Below are 26,782 nucleotides of genomic sequence, written 5' to 3'. Positions count from 1 at the left end.
TGCAAGGCATATTAAAGAGGTAAAGTCATGCAATCAGGTGACTAATATCGACATTCATCTTGTCAAAGGCTTTGTTTACGTTTAGTATTCAACAATATTGATGTTTTATATATGCATTCAACAATACAACAACACTACACATACACAAACACAACAACACTACACATACAAACAAAACTTGAGTGATCTGCCATTTTAGTTTGACATTATTAATATCATGGGGGGGTACACACGCTTGCTCGTGACTTTACCTTTAATTAATATGCCTTGTATGCCTTGTTGGATTCATAACCAGCCCTTAATAATTTTCCTAGTGTGATGGGCTTAAATGTTGGCAGCACTATTCACCATTCCTTTTTACCATCTCTGATTTGTGGTGCCATAGCAAATTTCAACACACTTTTAGTTAGTCTATCATAAAACAAGCTGCAGAGCGGTCGATTGGGTGTTTAACGGAAGAAGCGGTTGCGACAACAATAACAACAACAAAAGTACGCGTCTTTGTTTTTTTTTACATACAAAAAGGAAGAAACAAACTTGAATGAAACAATTTATTATTTTTAACAGCTAACGTCACCTTTCTCATGCCAAAACGAAACCGTACAAAACGTTACTCTTAATTAAATTGAAGGTGTTCTGTTTGTTTTATTATACACAGTCTTACATACAAACACGTGGATAAACGTACATACAGACATGAATGACAACAAACTCAGAGTTGAATTGGTTTTATTAATTAGCAGAGAAACACAAGAAGCAAAAAACCGAAAAACATAAAATACAGCGACGTCAAATCGGTATATTTCTCGTCGTTTTGAAATAATTAAAGGTGGTGAGATCAATGGATTTTTGCTTTAATGTCGCGATTCTGTAGATGTGTTTCTGCAATATACAGTGGAGTGTGTAATTGTGTGTGTCCGTTTTCGTTTATTGAAACAATGTTTTGCCGGTTATTCGGAAGGGGGTGTTAAAGTCTCAGCAGCAATACGCTGCTTACACAGTACAGTTGTACATTTAATGAAGTACAGTGTATACAGTGCATACCCTATACATGGCAAACAACGACTAGTGGAGGACTGTGCCTCTAATGGGATAAATGTAAACAATCGGTAACATCGTCTTCACCAAAGCCCATTAATTACTTTGTTTTATGTATACAATATACATGACTAAGGACTATGACCTTTTTTGGCATGAAATATAAACAATCGATAACATCGTCTTAACGAAAATTTCGCTAGCATTTCGTACGGATATCAAATTTTCTGTTATATATGCATACTAAAGGCCTGCACAAGACGTCTTATAAGACATATCAAGACATTTTTGTCTATTGAGGGTCATTGTTTACTCTCATTTGTTCCCGCAAATCATTGTATTTTTCCCTACACATGAACTATTATCTTGTGTGTACAAATACAAAAACTCACGCCAAACACTATTTACATATTCAGCATTTGCAAACTTACACACATCTCGCGTATTTGCAAGTTTTATATGGTGTACCTATTGTATTTCCATCTCCACGCTAGTAAAATGTATAAAACCACCACCATTTGTTTGGAGTTGTGAGTAAGTGAGAGAAGGAGAAACTGAGAAGCAGAAGAGAGCAATATAATGTCAAGTAGGGATGCCATATCACAATAAAACGAATGCTTTTATAGCTGAAAGCAGGGAGATTGATGGTAATTGCGGTGGTAATCAAATTCCTAAATATTTTTTGGTTTAAACTGGTAATATTACTACTAATAACTGACTATTTTCAGACTATTGCACCAGCAACTAACAATGAAAATATAACGGTTCACATATGAATTCTCTCCATTAGTGTTACCGCCTATTTTGCCGCTGCATGTAAATATAAAACTCCAAAATCGCAATATTTTCAATAAGCATAGAAAAGACAACCATATTATGTTATTTGAATTTTGATATATAACATAGGTACCTTTATGTTTAAATAACTAATAAACCAACATTCGTTATTTTTAAATTAAGTTTCTTTGCATTTCGATTAATAACATTTAATTAAAGGAGGTGATTCAGAGTCGATCGGTATATATTTTATGGGGTCTAAAATCAATATTTCTGGTAGGCACATTTTTTGTTTTTGTTGTTATTATACCCTGACCACTATTTAGGGTATAAAAATGAATGTAATTGATCGAAACACAGTCAAAAAATACCACTTTTTCTTCCTACAAGTTGGCAACTCTGACTAACAAATGCACCACAAAAGCATAGCAAAGCAAAAAGATGAATCTCTAGAAATACTCGGTCGCTATGCTTCGTGTCCCGAGTATTTGATGTTGTTTTGTGTTATTTATTCATTATCGATGAATGTGTTTATGCATTTTGCCTTTGCAAAGAGAGTATTTGAGTTTGCGGGATCAGGGCAAATATTGGAAGTACGAGTATTTGTTGAAATAAATACACACTATGTTTAATTTGCTCAGAGCTTCTTCGGTTACAAATACTATTTGTACTCTCATTTATACTCTCATGTCTTGACTTTGGCCGTAAACACCATTTGGTATTTGCCTGCCAAATACATTTGTGCAGGCCTCTAATGCATACTGTGCTTTAAGCCCGACGAAAATTTCGTCAGCGTGCCAGTTTTGTCATGTGTTTCTTATCGTAGAAAAATGTAAACAATCGATAACAACATTTACGGGATTTTCTTCAGCAAAAGGATCAATGTATTTCTTATGTTTAGCGGAAATTTCATTAGATGTGTATACCGGGCTTACAGGAAAACGGGACTGTTTTTTACTCCTGCATCCGAAATGAAAAGGTCTCACGAAATGATCCATATAAATCTGTAAGTTCTGTATAGGTATAGGGAAATCTCGTTTACGCGCCGATAACACAGGGATCCAACGAACCCAGAAGGTCTTGGGTTCGATTCCTGCTTCGAGCGAACACTAAAAAGTTTTTCAGCGGTGGATTATCCCACCTCAGTAATGCTGGTGACATTTCTGAGGGTTTCAAAGCGTACTCGGCTATAAAAAGGAGGTCCCTTGTCATTGAGCTTAACATGGAATCGGGCAGCACTCAGTGATAAGAGAGAAGTTCACCACTGTGGTATCACAATGGACTGAATAGTCTAAGTGAGCCTGATACATCGGGCTGCCACCTAACCTAACACAGTTTTGCAATGTATTTCTTATGGGAGCAAAATGTAAACAATCTATATTAACGCCAATAAGACAGGTTTGCAATGTAAAGGGTGATTTGTTAAGAGCTTGATAACTTTTTTTTAAAAAAAAACGCATAAAATTTGCAAAATCTCATCGGTTCTTTATTTGAAACGTTAGATTGGTCCATGACATTTACTTTTTGAAGATAATTTCATTTAAATGTTGACCGCGGCTGCGTCTTAGGTGGTCCATTCGGAAAGTCCAATTTTGGGCAACTTTTTCGAGCATTTCGGCCGGAATAGCCCGAATTTCTTCGGAAATGTTGTCTTCCAAAGCTGGAATAGTTGCTGGCTTATTTCTGTAGACTTTAGACTTGACGTAGCCCCACAAAAAATAGTCTAAAGGCGTCAAATCGCATGATCTTGGTGGCCAACTTACCGGTCCATTTCTTGAGATGAATTGTTCTCCGAAGTTTTCCCTCAAAATGGCCATAGAATCGCGAGCTGTGTGACATGTAGCGCCATCTTGTTGAAACCACATGTCAACCAAGTTCAGTTCTTCCATTTTTGGCAACAAAAAGTTTGTTAGCATCGAACGATAGCGATCGCCATTCACCGTAACGTTGCGTCCAACAGCATCTTTGAAAAAATACGGTCCAATGATTCCACCAGCGTACAAACCACACCAAACAGTGCATTTTTCGGGATGCATGGGCAGTTCTTGAACGGCTTCTGGTTGCTCTTCACTCCAAATGCGGCAATTTTGCTTATTTACGTAGCCATTCAACCAGAAATGAGCCTCATCGCTGAACAAAATTTGTCGATAAAAAAGCGGATTTTCTGCCAACTTTTCTAGGGCCCATTCACTGAAAATTCGACGTTGTGGCAGATCGTTCGTCTATTCATGATGAAATGTCAAAGCATACTGAACATCTTTCTCTTTGACACCATGTCTGAAATCCCACGTGATCTGTCAAATACTAATGCATGAAAATCCTAACCTCAAAAGAATCACCCTTTACTTATGGGAGCAAAATGTAAATATTCGATAATACCGCTTCACGTAATTTATGTTAGCAAATACATAGCAATGCATTTCTTATGGCTAGCGGAAATTTCGGCTGGAGTTGCATGAACCAACATACGTAAAACTAAAAACGACCAAATGGACAATGATGGGAAGAACCAAATTTGCAAATTCTTTGAAAATCAATTTAGTTGTATATGTAGTAATATCGCTCTTTCAAAGAAATATTTAAGGTGGTTTGTTGATAAAAAATCGTGATTAGTCCATACATAAACCGCATTTTGCGTCGATTGATCTCTCAAGCCATTTGTTTTTAGTTAATTCGTTAAAAAGAAATCCCTTTTTTTGCGTATCTGTATTACCATTGATAACGATTCCATGGTAGTCAGAGTATAATTTCGAATTACTAACAAAATTCACAAATTCTATTTTCTTTTATGCCAGGTATGCAGCTCTTACGAAAATTCCTGTTTCGTGCCGATTATACAGCTATCCCATGTATTTCTTATAAACAATTGTTGTCCAAGTCTAAAAAATACCGCAATGGGAAATTTGAAACAATTCTCGAATAAATTTTGCCTAAAGTCCAATCAATTTTATTTACAATCGTGATTTTTGAAGCTCCAAAGAAATTATGTGTCGGAGGTTCATTGGCTTGTCAATGTACAGTGAGCAACAAAAGTCATAGTACCAATGGTCATTTCTCAATACACCCTAAGCAAACTTAAAATGCTTATTATTATTTCACCAATTCTTTGTAATTATAAGTGAATAAGTCAATAAATAATATAAAAATAGGCACTAATAATTTGTGTGTTTTGAGAAATTACCATGTACATCTTGACATTTTCTGCTCACTGTAAATTGATTTTTTTTTACTTGTTCTCTGTTTGTTCATGACTTTGTGTGTTTTCTGACCACATCATGTTTTTTTTTGTTTAAAAATATTCGTGGGACTTTTCAAGTCTAAAATTTTCCATAATACTTATTGTTCTTTTTGTTTTTTTTTTTTTGGTTTATTTCGAATGCATAGCTCGCTCTTCGTCGGTTGAAGACTACGACGTCAATCATCACTGTACTGTACAAAACTACGTAAATATTCTTTAGACGGAAACACCACCAATATGGTTTTAACAAATTTTGAATTTTGGGCTGCAGATGGATCATCATCATCTCTACCCACGTCGGCTTCCTCTTTGGAATTTGAAACTAGTTCTCATCATAATCGTCATATGATGAATCCTTTTGATCCACGTGTTGTTCCACATGTACCCACCACAAATATGACACATATCTCCTCGAATGGATACTATGGATTTTCCTATATAAATGCTGCACATGACATCGAATTAAATAACAATAATAACAATAACAACAACAACATCGATATTACAAATAACAACAATACATCGGCAACACACAATTTTATGGCAAATGATGCTAATGGGACGACAACGACTCTAGCTGCAGCATTTCATCAGCAACAACCTGCTTCTCGTTGCAAAAAACGTTTTTTCGTTGACGCCAATAACGCTTCTGTATTCTGTGATAAAGCTGCAGTAGCCAAACGATGTCGCTATGATGATGACATTGCTGAATATTGTAATGGTAAGTGAAATGGTAATGGAAATAACCCATCGAACGATTTAAGAAAAAAAAATCGAAATTCTCTTTTTTTTATTAATAATTGGAAATACAAATCCTCCATGGCAAGAAAACTCTACACAGTATATAGACATGTACATCAGAGTAGGATTACATTAAAAATAGCCGAAATTAAACAATTGTTTAATTTATTTTAGAGCAATGACAACCGTGCCGGTTGCCACTCATACCACAAATACTAATAAAAAATAATAAAATTTTATTTCTATAGAACATTTTGTCGAAATTTTATATCTATAGAAAATTTTGTCAAAATTTTATATCTATAGAAAATTTTGTCAAAATTTTTTTTCTAAATAAAATTTTGTCAAAATTTTACTTCTATAGAAAGTTATGACAAAATTTTATTTCCAAAGAAAATTTTGTCAAAATTTTACTTCTACATAAAATTTTGTCAAAATTTTATATCTAAAGGGTGATTTGTTAAGAGCTTGATAACTTTTTTTTAAAAAAAAACGCATAAAATTTGCAAAATCTCATCGGTTCTTTATTTGAAACGTTAGATTGGTCAATGACATTTACTTTTTTAAGATAATTTCATTTAAATGTTGACCGCGGCCGCGTCTTAGGTGGTCCATTCGGAAAGTCCAATTTTGGGCAACTTTTTCGAGCATTTCGGCCGGAATAGCCCGAATTTCTTCGGAAATGTTGTCTTCCAAAGCTGGAATAGTTGCTGGCTTATTTCTGTAGACTTTAGACTTGACGTAGCCCCACAAAAAATAGTCTAAAGGCGTCAAATCGCATGATCTTGGTGGCCAACTTACCGGTCCATTTCTTGAGATGAATTGTTCTCCGAAGTTTTCCCTCAAAATGGCCATAGAATCGCGAGCTGTGTGGCATGTAGCGCCATCTTGTTGAAACCACATGTCAACCAATTTCAGTTCTTCCATTTTTGGCAACAAAAAGTTTGTTAGCATCGAACGATAGCGATCGCCATTCACCGTAACGTTGCGTCCAACAGCATCTTTGAAAAAATACGGTCCAATGATTCCACCAGCGTACAAACCACACCAAACAGTGCATTTTTCGGGATGCATGGGCAGTTCTTGAACGGCTTCTGGTTGCTCTTCACTCCAAATGCGGCAATTTTGCTTATTTACGTAGCCATTCAACCAGAAATGAGCCTCATCGCTGAACAAAATTTGTCGATAAAAAAGCGGATTTTCTGCCAACTTTTCTAGGGCCCATTCACTGAAAATTCGACGTTGTGGCTCGTTAGTAAGTCTATTCATGATGAAATGTCAAAGCATACTGAGCATCTTTCTCTTTGACACCATGTCTGAAATCCCACGTGATCTGTCAAATACTAATGCATGAAAATCCTAACCTCAAAAGAATCACCCTTTATATATATAGAAAATTATAACAAAATTTTATTTCTATAGAAAATTGCCAAAATTTTATTTCTATAGAAAATTTTGTCAAAATTTAATTTTATAAAAAATTTTGTCAAAATTTAATTTTATAAAAAATTTTGTCAAAATTTTATTTCTATAGAAAATTTTGTCAAAATTTTATTTTTATAGAAAATTTTGTCAAAATTTTATTTTTATAGAAAATTTTGTCAAAATTTTATTTTTATAGAAAATTTTATCAAAATTTTATTTCTATAGAAAATTTTGTCAAAATTTTATTTCTATAGAAAATTTTGTCAAAATTTTATATCTATAGAACATTTTGTCAAAATTTTGTTTCGATAGAAAATTTTGTCAACATTTTATTTCTATAGAAAATTTTGTCAAAATTTTACTTTATAGAAAATTCTGTCAAAATTTTATAGCTATAGAAAATTTTATCAACATTTTATTTCTATAGAAAATTTTGTCAAAATTTTATTTCGATAGAAAATTTTGTCAAAATTTTATTTCTATAGAAAATTTTGTCAAAATTTTATTTCTATAGAAAATTTTGTCAAAATTTTATTTCTATAGGAAATTTTGTCAAAATTTTATTTCTTATAGAAAATTATGTCAAAATTTTGTTTCTATAGAAAATTTTGTCAAAATTTTGTTTCTATAGAAAATTTTGTCAAAATTTTAACTAAAGAAAATTTTGGTCAAAATAAATATTAAAACAAATCAATAATCGATAGTTTCTATGACCTCAAGCCGAACAAAATTAATAATCAGAATAAAAATTTTATTTCGATAGAAAATTTTGTCAAAATTTTATTTCTACACACAAAAAAATTTTTTCTGATTCAATCACGAAATTAATTGATCCAATTAATTTTTAATTGAAATGTCTTCAATCACAGAAATGATAGTATCAATTAAAAAATTAATTGAAGGTCAATTAAAAAGTTAATTGATCCAATTAAAAAATTAATTGATACTATTATTTTTGTGATTGATTTTTGTTTCAATTAAAACATTTGCTGAATCAATTAAGTTTTTAATTGAATATTTTTTAAAACTCAATTAAAATTTTAATTGGAAAATTTTTCGTGAAATTTTTTTGTGTGTATAGAAAATTTTGTCAAAATTTTATTTCTATAGAAAAATCTGTCAAAATTTTATATCTATAGAAAATTTTGTAAAAATTTTATTTCTGTAGAAAATCAAACAAATCAATAATCAACCAAATCAATAATCGATTGTTTCTATGACCTCAAGCCGAACAAAATTAATAATCAGAATAAAAATTTTATTTCTATAGAAAATTTTGTCAAAATTTTATTTCTATAGAAAATTTTGTCTAAATTTTATTCTATAGAAAATTTTGGTCAAAATTTTATATCTATAGAAATAAAATTTTATCAAAATTTTATTTCTATAGAAAGTTTTGGTCAACACTTTAATTTCTATAGAATATTTGTAGAGGATTGTTTTGAAAAATCTAACAAAACATCAAAAATTCTATTAATCTACCAAACAGTAACAAATCTACCATTTTTGATAGAATTCTACCAACTGTGGTAACCGTGCAAGAAGGCCTTCTTAAATACGAGTCCCAAGGGAGAGCCTGAATAACTCTTGATGATATTCTTCATTCCTTCCCGATCAAATTGTGTTTTGTTTCGAGTATTATTTTTGTCAAAAATTTCAAATAGTTTATATCGCTTTCGATGACCACAAAAATTATGAATAGTAGTCTTGAAAAAAAGTGTAAAAGCTTTTTTTGGTTCATATATATTTTCCTCTGTCTTACCCTTTATTGTAAATAAGAGGTGAACTCGCCACCGATATTACCTGTTAACCCTGAACTAGATAATCATCATTAACTCTACATTACAATAAATCTTTTCCCATGCCATATGATGTATTTGACATTTCTTCTTTGACTCTTGGCAACCTGATGGATCCAACACCATATGCACGTGCTTTTTAGTAATAGCTTAGTCAATTTTTGTTATGTTTATAGGTTTTACAATGGGAATTCCGAACTGGTTCCAACAAACTGGCAAAGCAAAAAAAAAAAAAAATGTACACGGAAAAGAGTCAGCGTCTTTGTGTAATCGTACAAATAAAATTATGTATACAATTTGTGCGTTTATTTAACATTGTGGTGTAAAAGAAAACAAAAAATACTATAACCACCACCATTCACACTTCAAAAAAAAAAGAAGCTTTTATGATTTCTTTTTATTTTGAAGGTCAACATTATTTTCTTTTCATTTTGTATTCATTGCGAGTTTAATTTTCGGTTGGTAACTCCATGAACTAAATGAACAAGTCAAAAGATGATTAAAGCGGCTGTATAAATTATCATCGGAAGAAACGAACCGAATATAAAAAAGGCCTAAGGCGGCATATACACATTGTAACAATGATGTTAATAACTTACTCACATGAGAATGTTTGATAGAAATTAAAATGTTTTTGTGTATGCCTTTACCGCCAGAGTTGTAACGACAACAAACCTATTGGGAAATTTCAAACATATAATTTTCAACTACCACATAGGAAGCAAAATGTCTTAATTATTCCCATAGATATAATTAACCATTGTTTAATGGTGTAGGCTAGGAAGGTAAGCAGCTTGTTTCCCTTGTGTTCACATTTTCGTAAATATAGGTCAAAAACCTAGCTTTTTTTAATTGAAGTTTTAAAAAAATGCAGCCCTATGTGATCACGTATAGTTATCGTATCAGTTTTTAATCAGTTCAAATTCATAATTTTGACTCTCACACTTCTCCGGTATGTTTTATCAGTTTTTTTTATTTGTTTTAGGTCTCTGATTTGAGGAGACATCTGAAGTACACATACCATACATATTTTAACCCAAATTACCTGTTTCAATGAATGCGACTGATAAAATCATATAACAAAGGCATTGTAGCTGTAAAATGGATACGTTATCAATAGATTTCTGACAACTAATAATTCCTATAGGGATGAACATATTGATTTGGTTACACCCTACATATCAAAAGAAAATAGTTAGTTGCTTTTTCTTCAAGACACTTGATGTAATGGAAAGTGGGACAATGTTCTTTTTTATAAAGCATATTGGAAATAAACCATTATATTTGGTTTGGAGTTACTAAGACCAACAGCTTTTTTATCCATTATCAAATATGGAGATTTTTGTTCACAGTTTTCGATGTATGTCCTATCATTTTATAGAGAAAAGAAAAACGGAATTTGTTTACACGCTAGAAATAATACACTATAGAAAAATAATATGTATAAGGCTTAAGTACTCTTAACCCTGCACTGTTAGGTAATCTTAGGTGAAGGGACCATTTGGTCCATACCGCATTTTGTCATAGAAAATCCCAATTACATCTTAAGTTTGTTATTTTTTCATCAATGAGGACAAACCGACTTTATTGATAAGTTTATTGACATTTGGACAGGGAAAGAAACTTTGTATCAGAAAATTTATACCAGAGAAAATGCTAAGCAAAATTCGCATTCGCGAAATTTTGGTCTCACGACAATATCTTTCTGACATGGACAGAGTACATGGAAAAATTACGTTAGTACCAAATTTGATTACAAATGGAGAGAAAAAAGTGTCACCAAGCTTTGGTTATCGGTGGACTTAAATCAGGATACCTTGGTAAACATAAATATGCAAAGCATGAAAGTTGCGCTTGAAAGAACACAATATTTGGGGACAATTTTTTCCCCGAATTTGAGTTTATAAAAGACTTTATGAATGAAAACTTGCAAATATAAATTTAGAAACTATAAGCAAAAATAAAAGATATCTGCAGTTTATGTGAGTGCACCCAGCTGATCGGAATCGCACGAGACCAGAGTTTTTGCAGCAACTATTAATTTGTTTTAGTTGTATAATATGATACGCACTAAACAAGAGAAAACAATGTAAAGTTACAGAGGGCTCGAAAGCGGGGAATTTTTAGCTACATCCGATCTAAATCGAATATAAAATGCTACATTTGCAACAAGTTTTTTTTTGCAAATCTAATCGAAAAACATTTCGTCTATCATATACCCAGCAAAACACGCTTCGCCAAAACATTAGTGAAAATGTCCTTTTTGGTTCCGGAAATGGTGCAAAATTGGCGCAGAAGCGATGAATTTAACAAGGGTTTGTCATAGGACGGATGCCCACCATTTGAATTTGCATCACTTCATAAGGTGTGATTCGAGCTCAGTTTTTTGGATGTGAATTAACAAATTTTGTGATATATATTTTGTCAAATAACCAATTTTTATAATTTTTAATGCATCCTAATGCTTGTCTGAAACATTGGACCTCAAATATTTTCAAAAATTCCCAAATGGGAAAATTTTATTTTTATAGAAAATGTTGTTAAAATTTTATTTTTATAGAAAATTTTGTCAAAATTTTATTTCTATAGAAAATGTTGTCAAACTTTTATTTCTATAGAAACTTTTGCCAAATTTTTTTTCTATAGAAAATTTTGTAAAAATTTTATTTCTATAAAAATTTTTGTCAAAATGTTTTTTCTATAGAAATTTTTTGCAAAAATTTATTTCTATAGAAAATGTTGTCAAAATTTTATTTTTATAGAAAATTTTATCAAAATTTTATTTCTTTCGCAAATTTTGGGAAAATTTTATTTCTATAAAAAATTTTGTCAAAATTTTACTTCTATAGAAAATGCTGTCAAAATTTTACTTCTATTGAAATTTTTGTCTATGAACCAATTATCAGAATAAATTCAGGCAGTTCATTAAACCCAACAATGAACCACACTTGAACCTTCCGAAAAAAGGTTTTGTATGATAGCCGGCCTTCGGCATAAGCCGGCTATCGTACAAAACATTTTTTCGAAAGGTTCAAGTGTGGTTCATTGTTGGGTTTAATGAACTGCCTGAATTTATTCTGATAATTGGTGGTTGATAGTTTTGCTGCAAGTAGAGGATGCTGATGAGGAATGTGGTAATTCCGAAACGTGCGTCCATCCAACCATCTTGCAGTCTATAGAGCTTTGCCCAAATAAATTTGACAAACATTCTATTCCTCTGTTGGTTAAGCTACTCTTGTAGTTTAGTCAGCACAATGGTTTTAAAGATGAGATCAAAGCAACAAATATGATTGAAGTACAAAACCACAATAAAAAACAAAACACGAAAATTTTATTTCTATAGAAAATTTTACTTCTATAGAAAATTTTGTCAAAATTTTATTTCTATAGAAAATTTTGTCAAAATTTTATTTTTTATAGAAAATTTTGTCAAAATTTTATTTTATAGAATATGTTGTCAAAATTTTATTTCTATAGAAAATTTTGTCAAAATTTTATTTCTATAGAAAATTTTGTGAAAATTTTATTTCTATAGAAAATTTTGTCAAAATTTTATTTCTATAAAAAATTTTGTCAAAATTTTATTTCTATAGAAAATTTTGTCAAAATTTTATTTCTATAGAAAATTTTGTCGAACATTTTATTTCTATAGAAAATTTTGTCAAAATTTTATTTCTATAGAAAATTTTGTCAAAATTTTACTTCTATAGAAAATTTTGTCAAAATTTTATTTCTATGGATTATGTTGTCAAAATTTTATTTCTATAGAAAATTTTGTCATTTCTATAGAAAATTTTGTCAACATTTTATTTCTATAGAAAATTTTGTCAAAATTTTATTTCTATAGAAAATTTTGTCAAAATTTTATTTCTATAGAAAATTTTGTCAAAATTTTATTTCTATAGAAAATTTTGTCAAAATTTTACTTCTATAGAAAATTTTGTCAAAATTTTATTTCTATAGAAAATTTTGTCAAAATTTTATTTCTATAGAAAATTTTGTCAAAATTTTATTTCTATAGAAAATTTTGTCAAAATGTTATTTCTATAAAAATTTTGTCAAAATTTTATTTCTATAGAAAATTTTGTCAAAATTTTATTTCTATAGAAAATTTTGTCAAAATTTTATTTCTATAGAAAATTTTGTCAAAATTTTACTTCTATAGAAAATTTTGTCAAAATTTTATTTCTATGGGTTATGTTGTCAAAATTTTATTTCTATAGAAAGTCTTGTCAACATTTTATTTCTATAGAAAATTTTGTCAAAATATTATTTCTATAGAAAATTTTGTCAAAATTTTATTTCTATAGAAAATTTTGTCAAAATTTTATTTCTATAGAATATGTTGTCAAAATTTTATTTCTATAGAATATGTTGCCAAAATTTTATTTCTATAGAATATGTTTTCAACATTTTATTTCTATAGAATATGTTTCAAAATTTTATTTCTATAGAAAATGTTAATTAAAAGAACTTCCTTTGTAGATAAAATAAAGAACAGTTTTGGGAGGTCATCTTTGGAAGTTATTGTAATGTCGTACCTTTAGAAGAACTTCCAAATTTATTGCTGGGTAATAGCATATATTGTCAATAAAAGTAACAAATACTCATTTTAAGGTAGCAAAGAGAACAACAACAACCTAACAGCAGGGTTAAATAGTCCGGGGATATTTTACCATCATCTTCTAAACTCAGGTGGATACTTTTTCTATTATTCGAAGAAATTTTATACACTTATATATTTTTTAAAACTATATAAAGTGAGTGCTCTATATTGTTATCTCTGAATAATATTACCTGTTATTTTCAAAGTGGGCAGAGGTTATCATATTTAAGAAACAGACTTGTGAATATTGTTAAAGAACTTCATTATAACATGGAACAAAAGGACTTTGTATATCATTCGTAACTTAGGTTTGTATATCCAGATTTTAGTGGGGAAGTCATACATTTGTTTGTTTTTCTTGTCCTAGATTGGGATTATAAATAGAAACCTATACTGTATTTGGTCCTTAAATGTGAATATATTGTCAAATACGGATATAGTTCAATGACTTTAAGAGCAATAACCGAAAATATCACGAACCATACTGGAGAAGACATGATACAAAGACAAAACGTTGAGTAATCTGAGGTCTTTAACTAGATAAATTGGAAAGATTAGATTGGAAAACTGTCGAACAAGATGAATAAGGTCTTTATAGTATAACATGACTCTGCTCCTTTTTCAGCCTAACCTAACGGTCTTCACCTATTAATATTAGAAAAGCTTCTTTTGTCTCTTTTGGAAAAATATAATTCAACCCAGGCATATCCTTTGCCCTTCCCTTCAATATATAGTTTAGATATTGACATGTTTTCTTTTTATTATGAAATCTTCATATTAGTCTCATTCTCTGCGATCACCTCTTTTTCTAAATATTTTATAATCGCCAAGTATTTTGCATGTTCACAATTCGAACCATTCATCGCTGCATCAGCATTACATTAGCTTCGACCGACAGCTCAGCCTGTCTGCTCTGCTATGGCATTTATATGTATTTGATGTTTCTTAAACGGCGAACTTTAGGTGACTATAATAAACGCAACGTCAGCGTAGATGTCAGAACACATAAAGACACTATTTTTATTCACATTTATGTAGTACGAGTGTGTATGTGTTCCAAGTGGGTCATGAGGAATGCATTGGTGGTGGATATGCTGACGCTAACAGCAACATTGTTTTAATTGGCACCAATATTATACAGTAAAGTACATTTATGACGAATATTTGAAGAAATGTTATTGGTGATGTGTCAATTGAATTCTTGTTTTGAATGGTAGATAAACTCAGGTTACAAAATTTTCTATAGAGATAAAATTTGGAAAAAAATTTCTATAGAAATAAAATTTGGAAAAATTTTTTCTATAGAAATAAAATTTTAATAAAATTTTCCATAGAAATAAAATTTTGACAAAATTTTCTTTAGAAATAAAATTTTGACGAAATTTTCTATAGAAATAAATTTTTGAAAAAATTTTCTATAGAAATAAAATTTTGGCAAGATTTTCTATAGAAATAAAATTTTGACAACATAGAAAAAAAAATTTTGACAAAATTTTCTATAGAAGTAAAATGTTGACAAAATTTTCTATAGAAATAAAATTTTGACAAAATTTTCTATAGAAATAAAATTTTAACAAAAATTTCTATAGAAATAAAATTTTGACAAAATTTTCTATAGAACCAAGATTAGATTAGGTGGCAACCCGAAGTATCAGGCTCACTTAGTCCATTGTGATACCACATTGGTGAACTTCTCACTTATCACTGAGTGCTGCCCGATTCCATGTTAAGCTCAATGACAAGGGACCTCCCTTTTATAGCCGAGTCCGAACGGCGTTCCACATTGTAGTGAAACCACTTAGAGAAGCTTTGAAACCCTCAGAAATGACACCAGCATTACTGAGGTGGGATAATCCACCGCTGAAACTTTTTGGTGTTCGGTCGAAGCAGGAATCGGACCCACGACCTTGTGTATGCAAGGCGGGCATGCTAACCATTGCACCACGGTGGCTTCTATAGAACCAAAACTTTTGACAAAATTTTCTATAGAACCAAAAATTTTGACAAACTTTTCTATAAAAATACAATTTTTACAAAATTTTCTATAAAAGTAAAATTTTGACAAAATTTTCTATAGAAATACAATTATTACAAAATGTTCTATAAAAGTAAAATTTTGACAAAATTTTCTATAGAAATAAAATTTTGACAAAATTTTCTATAGAAATAAAAATTTGACAAAATTTTCTATAGAAATACAATTTTGACAAAATTTTCTATAGAAATAAAATTTTCACAAAATTTTCTATAGAAATAAAATTTTGACAAAATTTTCTATAGAAATAAAAATTTGACAAAATTTTCTATAGAAATAAAATTTTGACAAAATTTTCTATTGAAATAAAATTTTGACAAAATTTTCTATTGAAATAAAATTTTGACAAAATTTTCTATAGAAATAAAATTTTGACAAAATTTTCTATAGAAATAAAATTTTGACAAAATTTTCTATAGAAATAAAATTTTCACAAAATTTTCTATAGAAATAAAATTTTGACAAAATTTTCTATAGAAATAAAATTTTGACAAAATTTTCTATAGAAATAAAATTTTCACAAAATTTTCTATAGAAATAAAATTTTCACAAAATTTTCTATAGAAATAAAATTTTGACAAAATTTTCTATAGAAATAAAATTTTGACAAAATTTTCTATAGAAATAAAATTTTGACAACATTTTCTAGAAATGAAATATTTACAAAATTTTCTATAAAAGTAAAATTTTGACAAAATTTTCCATAGAAATACAATTTTGGCAAAATTTTCTATAGAATAAAAATTTGACAAATTTTCTATAAAAGTAAAATTTGACAAATTTTCTATAAAAGTAAAATTTTGACAAAATTTTCTATAGAAATACAATTTTCTATAAAAGTAAAATTTTCACTAAATTTTCTATAGAAATAAAATTTTGACAAAATTTTCTATAGAAATAAAATTTTTTTATAGAAATAAAATTTTACCAAAATTTTCTATTGAAATAAAAATTTCTTAAAAATAAAATTTTGATCAAATTTTCTATAGAAATAAAATTTTGTAAAAACCAATATTTGACTCAATTTTCATCTCAATAATAAAGGATCTTCATCATATAGTTGATTCTCAATTAAAGCTATTTGTGCGAGTGAGAGACCAGGTTTAAGGGCCAGATGCAAAGAAAAGATTTTTAAGGCAGGTATGTGGCCTTTGGTTGTACTACAATAAAAAAATACTTTTGAAACAATTTAACCAAATTTGTTAATAAAACAGTTTTTGTATATAAATGTATAGCTGATATATGTTCTCATTATTTTAAATTGTCATAATTATAATTAAGTGATCATTTTATTTTTGTGTTTACTGTAAATGTAGTGGTGGTGCTGCTAGAAGTGACAGCACGCCACATTAAGAAAATTTAACAACAAAAATCAGTCAAGTAAATTTCTCTTACACAAGCTTTTTTTTTCATTGGGACTATTTTTGTATAGAACTCTATTTATAAATGTTATATGTTTTATAGCCTAGGAGAGGTGTTGACCAAAGTTTCTGGTTTGAGAAACAATACGATTTATTTATTATTCACGTTGTAAGTGTGAAAGATTCGTTGTGTGAATCAATAATGCAATCAAATATATTCCAGATGTTTTCTTAGGTGGTTTAATTAACCATCAAAGAGAACATTTTCTCAAAATTTTATTTCTAGAGAAAATTTTGTCAAAATTTAATTTCTATAGAAAATTTTGTCAAAATTTTATTTCTTTAGAAAATGTTGTCAAAATTTTATTTCTATAGAAAATTTTGTCAAAATTTTATTTCTACAGAAAATGTTGTCAAAATTTTATTTCTATAGAAAATTTCGTCAAAATTTTATTTCAATGGAAAAATTTTTTGAAAAATTGTATTTCAATGAAAAATTTTTGAAAAATTTTATTTCTAAAGAAAATTTTGTCAATATTTTATTTCCATAGAAAATTTTATCAAAATGTTATTTCTATAGAAAATTTTATCAAAATTTTGTTTCTATAGAAAATTTTGTCAAAATTTTATTTCTATAGAAAATTTTGTCAAAATTTTATTTCTACAGAAAATGTTGTCAAAATTTTATTTCTATAGAAAATTTCGTCAAAATTTTATTTCTATAGAAAATTTTGTTAAAATTTTATTTCTGTATAAAATTTTGTCAAAATTTTATTTCTATATAAAATTTTTTCAAAATTTTATTTCTATAGAAAATTTTTTCAAAATTTATTTTTTAGAAAATTTTGTCAAAATTTTATTTCTATAGAAAATTTTATTTCTATTGAAAATTTTGTCAAAATTTTATTTCTATAGAAAATTTTTTCAAAACTTTATTTCTATAGAAAATTTTTTCAAAACTTTATTTCTATAGAAAATTTTTGAAAAATTTTATTTCTATAGAAAATTTTTGAAAAATTTTATTTCTGTAGAAAAATTTTGAAAAATTTTATTTCAATGGAAAATTTTTTGAAAAATTGTATTTCAATGAAAATTTTTTGAAAAATTTTATTTCTAAAGAAAATTTTGTTAAAATGTTATTTCCATAGAAAATTTTTATCAAAATTTTGTTTCTATAGAAAATTTTGTCAAAATTTTATTTCTATAGAAAATTTTGTCAAAATTTTATTTCTACAGAAAATGTTGTCAAAATTTTATTTCTATAGAAAATTTCGTCAAAACTTTATTTCTATAGAAAATTTTGTGAAAATTTTATTTCTATAGAAAATGTTGTCAAAATTTTATTTCTATAGAAAATTTCGTCAAAATTTTATTTCTATAGAAAATTTTGTGAAAATTTTATTTCTATAGAAAATTTTGTCAAAATTGTATTTCTATAGAAAATTTTGTCAAAATTTTATTTCTATAGAAAATTTTGTCAACATTTTATTTCCATAGAAAATTTTATCAAAATTTTATTTCTATAGAAAATTTTGTCAAAATTGTATTTCTTTAGAAAATGTCAAAATTTTATTTCTATAGAAAATTTTGTCAAAATTGTATTTCTTTAGAAAATGTCAAAATTTTATTTCTATAGAAAATTTTGTCAAAATTTTATTTTTATAGAAAATTTTGTCAAAATTTTATTTCTATAGAAAATTGTATCAAAATTTTATTTCTATAGAAAATTTTGTCAAAATTTATTTCTATAGAAAATTTTGTCAAATTTTTATTTCTATAGAAAATGTTGTCAAAATTTTATTTCTATAGAAAATGTCCAAAATTTTATTTCTATAGAAAATGTTGTCAAAATTTTATTTCTATAGAAAATTTCGTCAAAATTTTATTTCTATAGAAAATTTTGTCAAAATTTTATTTCTATAGAAAATTTTGTCAAAATTTTATTTCTATAGAAAATTTCGTCAAAATTTTATTTCTATAGAAAATTTTATCAAAATTTTATTTCTATAGAAAATTTTGTCAAAATTTTATTTCTATAGAAAATTTTGTCAAAATTTTATTTCTATAGAAAATGTTAAAATTTTATTTCTATAGAAAATTTTATCAAAATTTTGTTTCTATAGAAAATTTTGTCAAAATTTTATTTCTATAGAAAATTTTGTCAAAATTTTATTTCTACAGAAAATGTTGTCAAAATTTTATTTCTATAGAAAATTTTGTTAAAATTTTATTTCTATAGAAAATTTTGTCAAAATTTTATTTCTTTAGAAAATGTTGTCAAAAGTTTATTTCTTTAGAAAATGTTGTCAAAATTTTATTTCTATAGAAAATGTCAAAAATTTTATTTCTATAGAAAATGTCAAAAATTTTATTTCTATAGAAAATTTTGTCAAAATTTTATTTCTATAGAAAATTTTGTCAAAATTTTATTTCTATAGAAAATTTTGTGAAAATTTTATTTCTATAGAAAATTTTGTCAAAATTGTATTTCTATAGAAAATTTTGTCAAAATTTTATTTCTATAGAAAATTTTGTCAAAATTTTATTTCTATAGAAAATTTTGTCAAAATTTTATTTCTTTAGAAAATTTTGTCAAAATTTTATTTCTATAGAAAATGTTGTCAAAATTTTGTCAAAATTATATTTCTATAGAAAATTTTGTCAAAATTTTATTTCTATAGAAAATTTTGTCAAATCGACTTTGAATAGTGGATGTTTGCATTTGGAAGCTTTCATAAATATAGACATGTATTTAATATAATATTTATATTTTTCGATTTATGCTATTATGTTATTTTGTCCAAATATTAATTAAAGTCATATGAGACTCTTTGGTCAATTTCCTTTGTACTATATATCATGCCTCTCTCGAATGGGTCGTTTACTTGGTTTCTTTTGTTTTTTTACTTTTCAAAATACTTTTTTAAAGCATTGCTTTTGTTTTTCCATTGCAGATTTCTTTTCCTTGCCTTCAACACAAATTGCCACACAATCATGTTTAATGGATACCACCGAAGAAGGTATACAACAGCAACAAGAGGTAGATGAAGCAATAAACAACACATACAGCAACCACAGCTCTAATAATAGCAATTGTATTGGGAAATATGAACAAGGCAGTTTACACCTACAATTGCAACAACAACAGCAGCAGCAGCTGCAGCACGAACAATCTCAAATGCAAGCACATCAGCCTCCCACACAACTACATAATCAGCCGCAGCAACACCACTATCAAGGTCACTTGCATCGTGCCAATCGCGACGTCAGTCGTTGCATGTTATCTCATATGATTTAAGTGTTTATTTACAAAACATATTCATGGATCGTCTTGTTTTCCACCACGGACCAAATTTACACGGGGAAAAAATACAAGACGCATTTGAAGAAATGTTCATATTCTTTTGTATATAAGAAAACAAAACTACTATTTCTGCTACAATTATTCGTGCTACTTATATTCGTTTCATATATAGTTTTTTGTTTTTATTTTCAAGAGAAAAAAAGTTTATGTAGATATAATTACAAAATAACTACCATTCGAATAGGTTTGGAAAAGTACCAGAAAATCACTCCCTTGTTTGGGGAAATGTTCGATTATTACTTTCCATTTTAATTTGGACTCGAAAAAAGTTGAAATTTGTTATTATTATAGGAATGTTTCAGTAAGCTCAGAGCGATTTTCAGTATAATAAAGACATTGGAGGACACTCTTTGAGAGCCCAGTGCCTTGACATTATAATTTAAAGCAAGTTAAGAATGAAATATTTATACCGAATGCTTTAATTGATTTTATTTTTCAGAAAGCAAAAAAAAAACGTCATCAAGTTTTATTTTCAATCAAATCCAGAAAAATCCAAAAAAATAGGGACACGAAATTTGAATATTCGGTCTTGCTTTAACATTTGGGTAAATGAAAATATATTCGCCTATATTTTGCCTTCCCCTCCTTAAGTAAAATGTATGAATCGTGATCGCCAAAACAGAAATATTTATTTCTTCAACATATAGACAAATTATATCGCATTGTGGTAGACGACACCACTTCGTATTGATCGTTGATGAATCATTTTTGTTATATTGCAATATTCCACTGGGTGGTAATTACAGTTTATAATACTATTTCGGCCGTTTTTGGGAGGAAATGTTCGAAATATATTTAAATTGTATACAAATGCGTTGGTATTTTGTATTTGTATATTTCATGGTTTATAAAGAAATTGAATTTTAAAATTTTGAAATTGCATTTCTCATTTAATTTTCTTCTATTTTTCTAATTGCTTTGCTGTATACAAATTTCTTCATTTTGTATAAGATTTATTTTTTTTTTAATTTTAATTTGCTGGCAAATTATTATTTTTTTATTTGCCCTGTAATGTACCTAATTTTTATGTACTTAATGTAACAAACAATATAATTTTATATTTTTAACAAACACAAAAAAAACATATATCACAACTTAAAGAAAAAAATATCAAGCAATATATATTTGTAATACATGTATACTTTCCTAAAAATAAGTGCAAATTATATAGAATACTAAAATTTATTCCTTACTTAGATTGCATTACAAATGTACAAACAATGTTGGAAATGATTCGAAGGTAAAAATATGTACTATGTATAGAAACTTTTTTAAATGAAGAATTTTGAAAGATAAAAAAAATATATATATATATAATAATTATCATGGCTCAATAAACAAATAAGGTGCATGGACGCATCAACATTAAAATAAACTAAGACAAATTCCAAAATAGTAGTAATAACAAAACAAATCCAAGGAAGTCGAATTTTATGAAGTGACATTAATATTACAAAATATTAATCATCAACTCTCCTGTTGTGATGAAAGTCGTTTTACATATTCCTAGCAATCAAGTTAACTTTTGTCAATCTCTTTTTTAATTTTTTGTTTCAAAAATTCTTGGTGCCCAGTTTTGAAATTTTGTCAACATTTAAATCCGATGTTTTTCTAGACCCAAAAATAAATGTGCCTAAAATGGTTTACATCGGATCATTCGCTGTATAGTTAGATATGACCACATCCAATTATATCAAATGAAATTCCAAAATATGTACACGGTTGGTACTTTTAATTAGATTGTAAACAAATTAATATCTTTGTAGTAAATGAAAAAACTGCTATTTAAAATTTACGATGTACAGAGCTATAGTTAGTCTTGTTTTCTTCTTCACTTATCGCCTAAAAACTCTTATAACGGTTGTCGAAAGCATGAATAGGATTATCTTCGGTATGAATCGTTTAATCTCCAACTCAAATACCACAGTAGAGCTCGACCGAAGCATCGGCTTCGGCATTCGGACAAAAATCGATAATCGGCAACGAAAAAAAAAATTATTGAAAATTTTTTCAATAAAATAAAATTTTGACACTATTTTCAATAGAAATGAAATTTTGAAAAAATTTTCTATAGAAATACAATTTTGACCAACTTTTCAATAAAAATAAAATTTCGGCAAAATTTTCTATAGAAATAAAATTTTCTATAGAAATAAAAGAAATAAAATTTCGGCAAAATTTTCTATAGAAATAAATTTATAAAAATTAAAAATCTATAAATTTATGATAAAATATTGTCGAAGATTTTATATAGAAATAAAATTTTGATAAAATTTGCTCTAGAAATACAATTTTGACAAACTTTTCTATAGAAACACAATTTTGACCAACTTTTCAGTAAAAATAAAATTTCGACAAAATTTTCTATAGAAATAAAATTTTCGAGAAAATTTTCTATAGAAATAAAATTTTGACAAAATTTTCTATAGAAATAAAATTTTGACAAAATTTTCAATAAAAATAAAATTTTGACAATATTTTCAATAGAAATAAAATTTTGACAAAATATTCTATAGAAATAAAATGTTGACAAAATTTTCTATAGAAATAAAATTTTGACAAAATTTTCTATAGAAATAAAATTTTCGAGAAAATTTTCTATAGAAATAAAATTTTGACAAAATTTTCTATAGAAATAAAATTTTGACAAAATTTTCTATAGAAATAAAATTTTCGAGAAAATTTTCTATAGAAATAAAATTTTGACAAAATTTTCTATAGAAATAAAATTTTGACAAAATTTTCCATAGAAATAAAATTTTGACAAAATTTTCAGTAAAAATAAAATTTCGACAAAATTTTCTATAGAAATAAAATTTTGACAAAATTTTCAATAGAAATACAATTTTCGAGCAAATTTTCTATAGGAATAAAATTTTGACAAAATATTCTATAGAAATAAAATTTTCGAGAAAATTTTCTATAGAAATAAAATTTTGACAAAATTTTCTATAGAAATAAAATTTTGACAAAATTTTCTATAGAAATAAAATTTTGACAAAATTTTCTATAGAAATAAAATTTTGACAAAATTTTCTATAGAAATAAAATTTTGACAAAATATTCTATAGAAATAAAATTTTGACAAAATATTCTATAGAAATAAAATTTTGACAAAATTTTCTATAGAAATAAAATTTTGACAAAATTTTCTATAGAAATAAAAATTTTGACAAAATTTTCTATAGAAATAAAATTTTCGAGAAAATTTTCTATAGAAATAAAATTTTGACAAAATTTTCTATAGAAATAAAATTTTCGAGAAAATTTTCTATAGAAATAAAATTTTGACAAAATTTTCTATAGAAATAAAATTTCGACAAAATTTTCTATAGAAATAAAATTTTGACAAAATTTTCTATAGAAATACAATTTTCGAGCAAATTTTCTATAGGAATAAAATTTTGACAAAATATTCTATAGAAATAAAATTTTCGAGAAAATTTTCTATAGAAATAAAATTTTGACAAAATTTTCTATAGAAATAAAATTTTGACAAAATTTTCTATAGAAATAAAATTTTGACAAAATATTCTATAGAAATAAAATTTTGACAAAATTTTCTATAGAAATAAAATTTTGACAAAATTTTCTATAAAAAAAAATTATGACAAAATTTTCTATAGAAATAAAATTTTGACAAAATTTTCTATAGAAATAAAATTTTGACAAAATTTTCTATAGAAATAAAATGTTGACAAAATTTTCTATAGAAATAAAATTTTGACAAAATTTTCTATAGAAATAAAATTTTGACAAAATTTTCTATAGAAATAAAATTTTGACAAAATTGTCTATAGAAATAAAATTTTGATTTTTTTTGTTTGGTAGATTTTTGTTAAATGTTTCTTCAAATTTTGGTAGATTATTTTTGGCACGGGTGGTAACCGTGCTCAGAACACACTTTCATAACAGAACACCTCCAAAATGTGGACAACATTTGGGTGACCATGGGTGTCCACTTCTCAGAGATTTCAATGTACTATAAATGCGAACTATAATTTCGATCATAGCAATTTTTCGATTTCCCCAAAACATATTTTATCTTAATAAAAATACACAGTGAAACCTCTCAAACGTGGACTCTCTGAAAAACGGACATTTGTCAAAATTGAACAATTTTCGTGAAACGTTTGCTATATTAATTATACTAAAATCAACTTCTCATAAGTGGATATCCCCCAAATGTTAAGAAAAATTAGACGAACATGTAAAAGCTCTCAAAATTAGACACTCTGAAAATCGAATACTTCTTAAAGCTGGACAATTTTGCTATATTATCACATTAAAAGTGGACACGTTCCAAAATTGGACAAAATTTACACGATCGTGAGAGGTTTTTTTTTGTATAAAGAATAACGTTGTTTAGCAAATACCGTGCATTTTTTAATCAATTCAAGGCAGATAGTAAAAATGTTTGCTGATCACATTTAAAAAGCTTTTAAGTTTAGCGCAGGGTTAGAATATATATAAAAAAAAAAAACTTGTTTTTGTTCATAGAAATCGTTTGGGCAGTAATATTTTAAAACCCTAAAAAAATCGAATTGTTCACTAGAACAAGAATTACAAAAAATATGAAGAAGTCCCGATTCTCTCGTTATCCCATTAGGCATGCCATAGCCAGCCAATCGTATAAAAATAAAAGTGTTTCATAAAACTTTCATAAAGTTGTTATTGAAATTCGTTTTTGTCCATTGAAATTCGATTGGTGAAATTTTTCCACAATTATCGAATTTTGAAATTCGTTTTTGTCCATTGGAAGTCGATTAGTGAAATTTGTCCACAACTATTGAATCGAATAGTCTAATGTAGATAGTTTAAAATCGATTTAAATTTGGATATCAATAACACATGGATATATATTTTTTTATGGGATGTGACAGAAATATGAATGCTTTCGACAACCGGCATAAGATCAAAAATATCTCTAACCCCTGTACATTTATTTCCCACGTTGCATATGATTGCATTTTTTTCTTTCGTTTTCTTATTCTGTTTTACAGACATGATCATTTCCAAGCCACCACCTAACCATCATTCGCTACAAATCACAGAACCTCCAGAACACAAGGAAAATGTTTACTGTATTGATGATGTAACATTATTTGCTAATCTTCATGGTGGCTGTTTATACAATTTTGTTAAGTCGCAATCATGACATGACAAATCGAACACCACAAAGTCTTTTAAATCTAAGAAGGTATAAAAAAAATTGCCAGATTTCTAGACTCTGAAAACATTATATATAATATTCACTCTATGAAAGAATAATTTTAGATGTAAATTATAAATGTGTACCTTATAATTAAAGTTTAGTGTATATTTGATAGATTTTGGTATTACTAAATAATCTGTGAATTCACTATATGATTTGGAAAAATTTGTAAATGAATTTATTTTATTTCAATGGAAAAAAAAACAAATAAACTGAATTATAATGAAAGTATTTGTAGTTTTGATATTAAAGTCCGGTATGTAGCTACAGTTGTAGCAAATGACATGTTGCTTAAATACCGGGCTTTAAGCTGTTACAAAATCTTAACTTTATTGATGTTGTTTTTAATTATATTTTTTGTTTGATTATGTTTCAGTTCATCGCAGAGAGGACTGCGAAATTATGCTAAAGAATCATCGCCTTGGAAGTCTTAGATTGTGGAGTATCCAACCATCCTAAAAATAAAAAAGTAGTAATCGCAAATTGGAGCTACCGAACACCCCAGAAAAATTGGAATATGATCAGTTTGGGGATCTCATCCCGCATTTATGAAGATCACATATAAATTAACAGTGAAAAAATGCATTCAGCCAAGGTTCATCTGGCTTCTTAACCCAAACCCGCCTTTAGGCGGTCTTTGTTAAATCAGGAAGCTTTTAGTAAAACACACCTTAAGATAACAAAAATGGGTAAAATAAAAAGAAAACTTAGTTAAAACAGTTCAAGAGGCTTTGCAGCGTATACTGAATTTTATCGTATAATTTTTTTTTGTTTAGTTTTCTTGCTTTTGTGTCGCTAACATTGAATATTTAATCATCTGGCAAAAAAAATGGGGCATTAGAGGGTTAAGCCCTTAAAAAATAAAATATGGGAATCGCTTTATATGGACTTCTACAAACAAACAAAAAAATTTACTGATTCAATCACGAAATTAATTGATCCAATTAATTTTTTAATTGAAATGTCTTCAATCACGGAAATGATAGATAAAAAATTAATTGAAAGTCAATTTATTTATTTATTTATTCAATAATTCTGTAATAGATAGAGGCCTATATAAAAAAAAATTAATTGATCCAATTAAAAAGTTAATTGATACTATTAATTTTTGTGATTGACTTTTGTTTCAATTAAGAAATTTGTTGAATCAATTAAATTTTTAATTGAATATTTTTTAAAACTC

At 27.2% G+C, this 26,782-nt stretch overlaps 1 protein-coding gene across 11 annotated transcripts; it reads left to right on the top strand.

The window, feature by feature from the left end:
* Nucleotides 1–391: 391 nt before the first annotated feature.
* LOC142232809 (uncharacterized) lies at nucleotides 392–26,318 on the top strand. 11 transcript variants are annotated; one of them, XM_075303503.1, is made up of 5 exons: nucleotides 392–491; nucleotides 5,200–5,258; nucleotides 5,325–5,774; nucleotides 19,975–20,259; nucleotides 25,388–25,827. In XM_075303503.1, the coding sequence occupies exons 3-5, from the start codon at nucleotides 5,399–5,401 to the stop codon at nucleotides 25,540–25,542; spliced, it is 816 nt and encodes a 271-aa protein (XP_075159618.1). In that variant the 5' UTR covers nucleotides 392–491; nucleotides 5,200–5,258; nucleotides 5,325–5,398; the 3' UTR covers nucleotides 25,543–25,827. The 11 variants fall into 11 exon arrangements, with proteins under 11 accessions (XP_075159618.1, XP_075159609.1, XP_075159608.1 ...); XM_075303494.1 differs by adding an exon at nucleotides 25,976–26,318 and having other exon boundaries at nucleotides 393–491; nucleotides 5,200–5,774; nucleotides 25,388–25,584; XM_075303496.1 differs by adding an exon at nucleotides 568–829 and having other exon boundaries at nucleotides 419–491; nucleotides 5,200–5,774.
* Nucleotides 26,319–26,782: the final 464 nt, after the last annotated feature.

This window comes from Haematobia irritans, chromosome 4 (assembly GCF_050003625.1).
Source record: "Haematobia irritans isolate KBUSLIRL chromosome 4, ASM5000362v1, whole genome shotgun sequence".
Taxonomy (NCBI): domain Eukaryota; kingdom Metazoa; phylum Arthropoda; class Insecta; order Diptera; family Muscidae; genus Haematobia; species Haematobia irritans.
The sequence above is the reverse complement of the archived record's forward strand: the minus strand, read 5'-3'. Positions and strand labels throughout refer to the sequence as shown.

What these genes read in the sequence shown, in the direction of transcription:
- LOC142232809 (XM_075303494.1), top strand. Translation starts at nt 5,291, where the DNA reads ATGGTTTTAACAAATTTTGAATTTTGGGCTGCAGATGGATCATCATCA. An exon ending in CATTGCTGAATATTGTAATG is followed by an intron (nt 5,775 to 19,974) that starts GTAAGTGAAATG and finishes TTTCCATTGCAG; the next exon opens with ATTTCTTTTCCTTGCCTTCA. An exon ending in GCAGCAACACCACTATCAAG is followed by an intron (nt 20,260 to 25,387) that starts GTCACTTGCATC and finishes TCTGTTTTACAG; the next exon opens with ACATGATCATTTCCAAGCCA.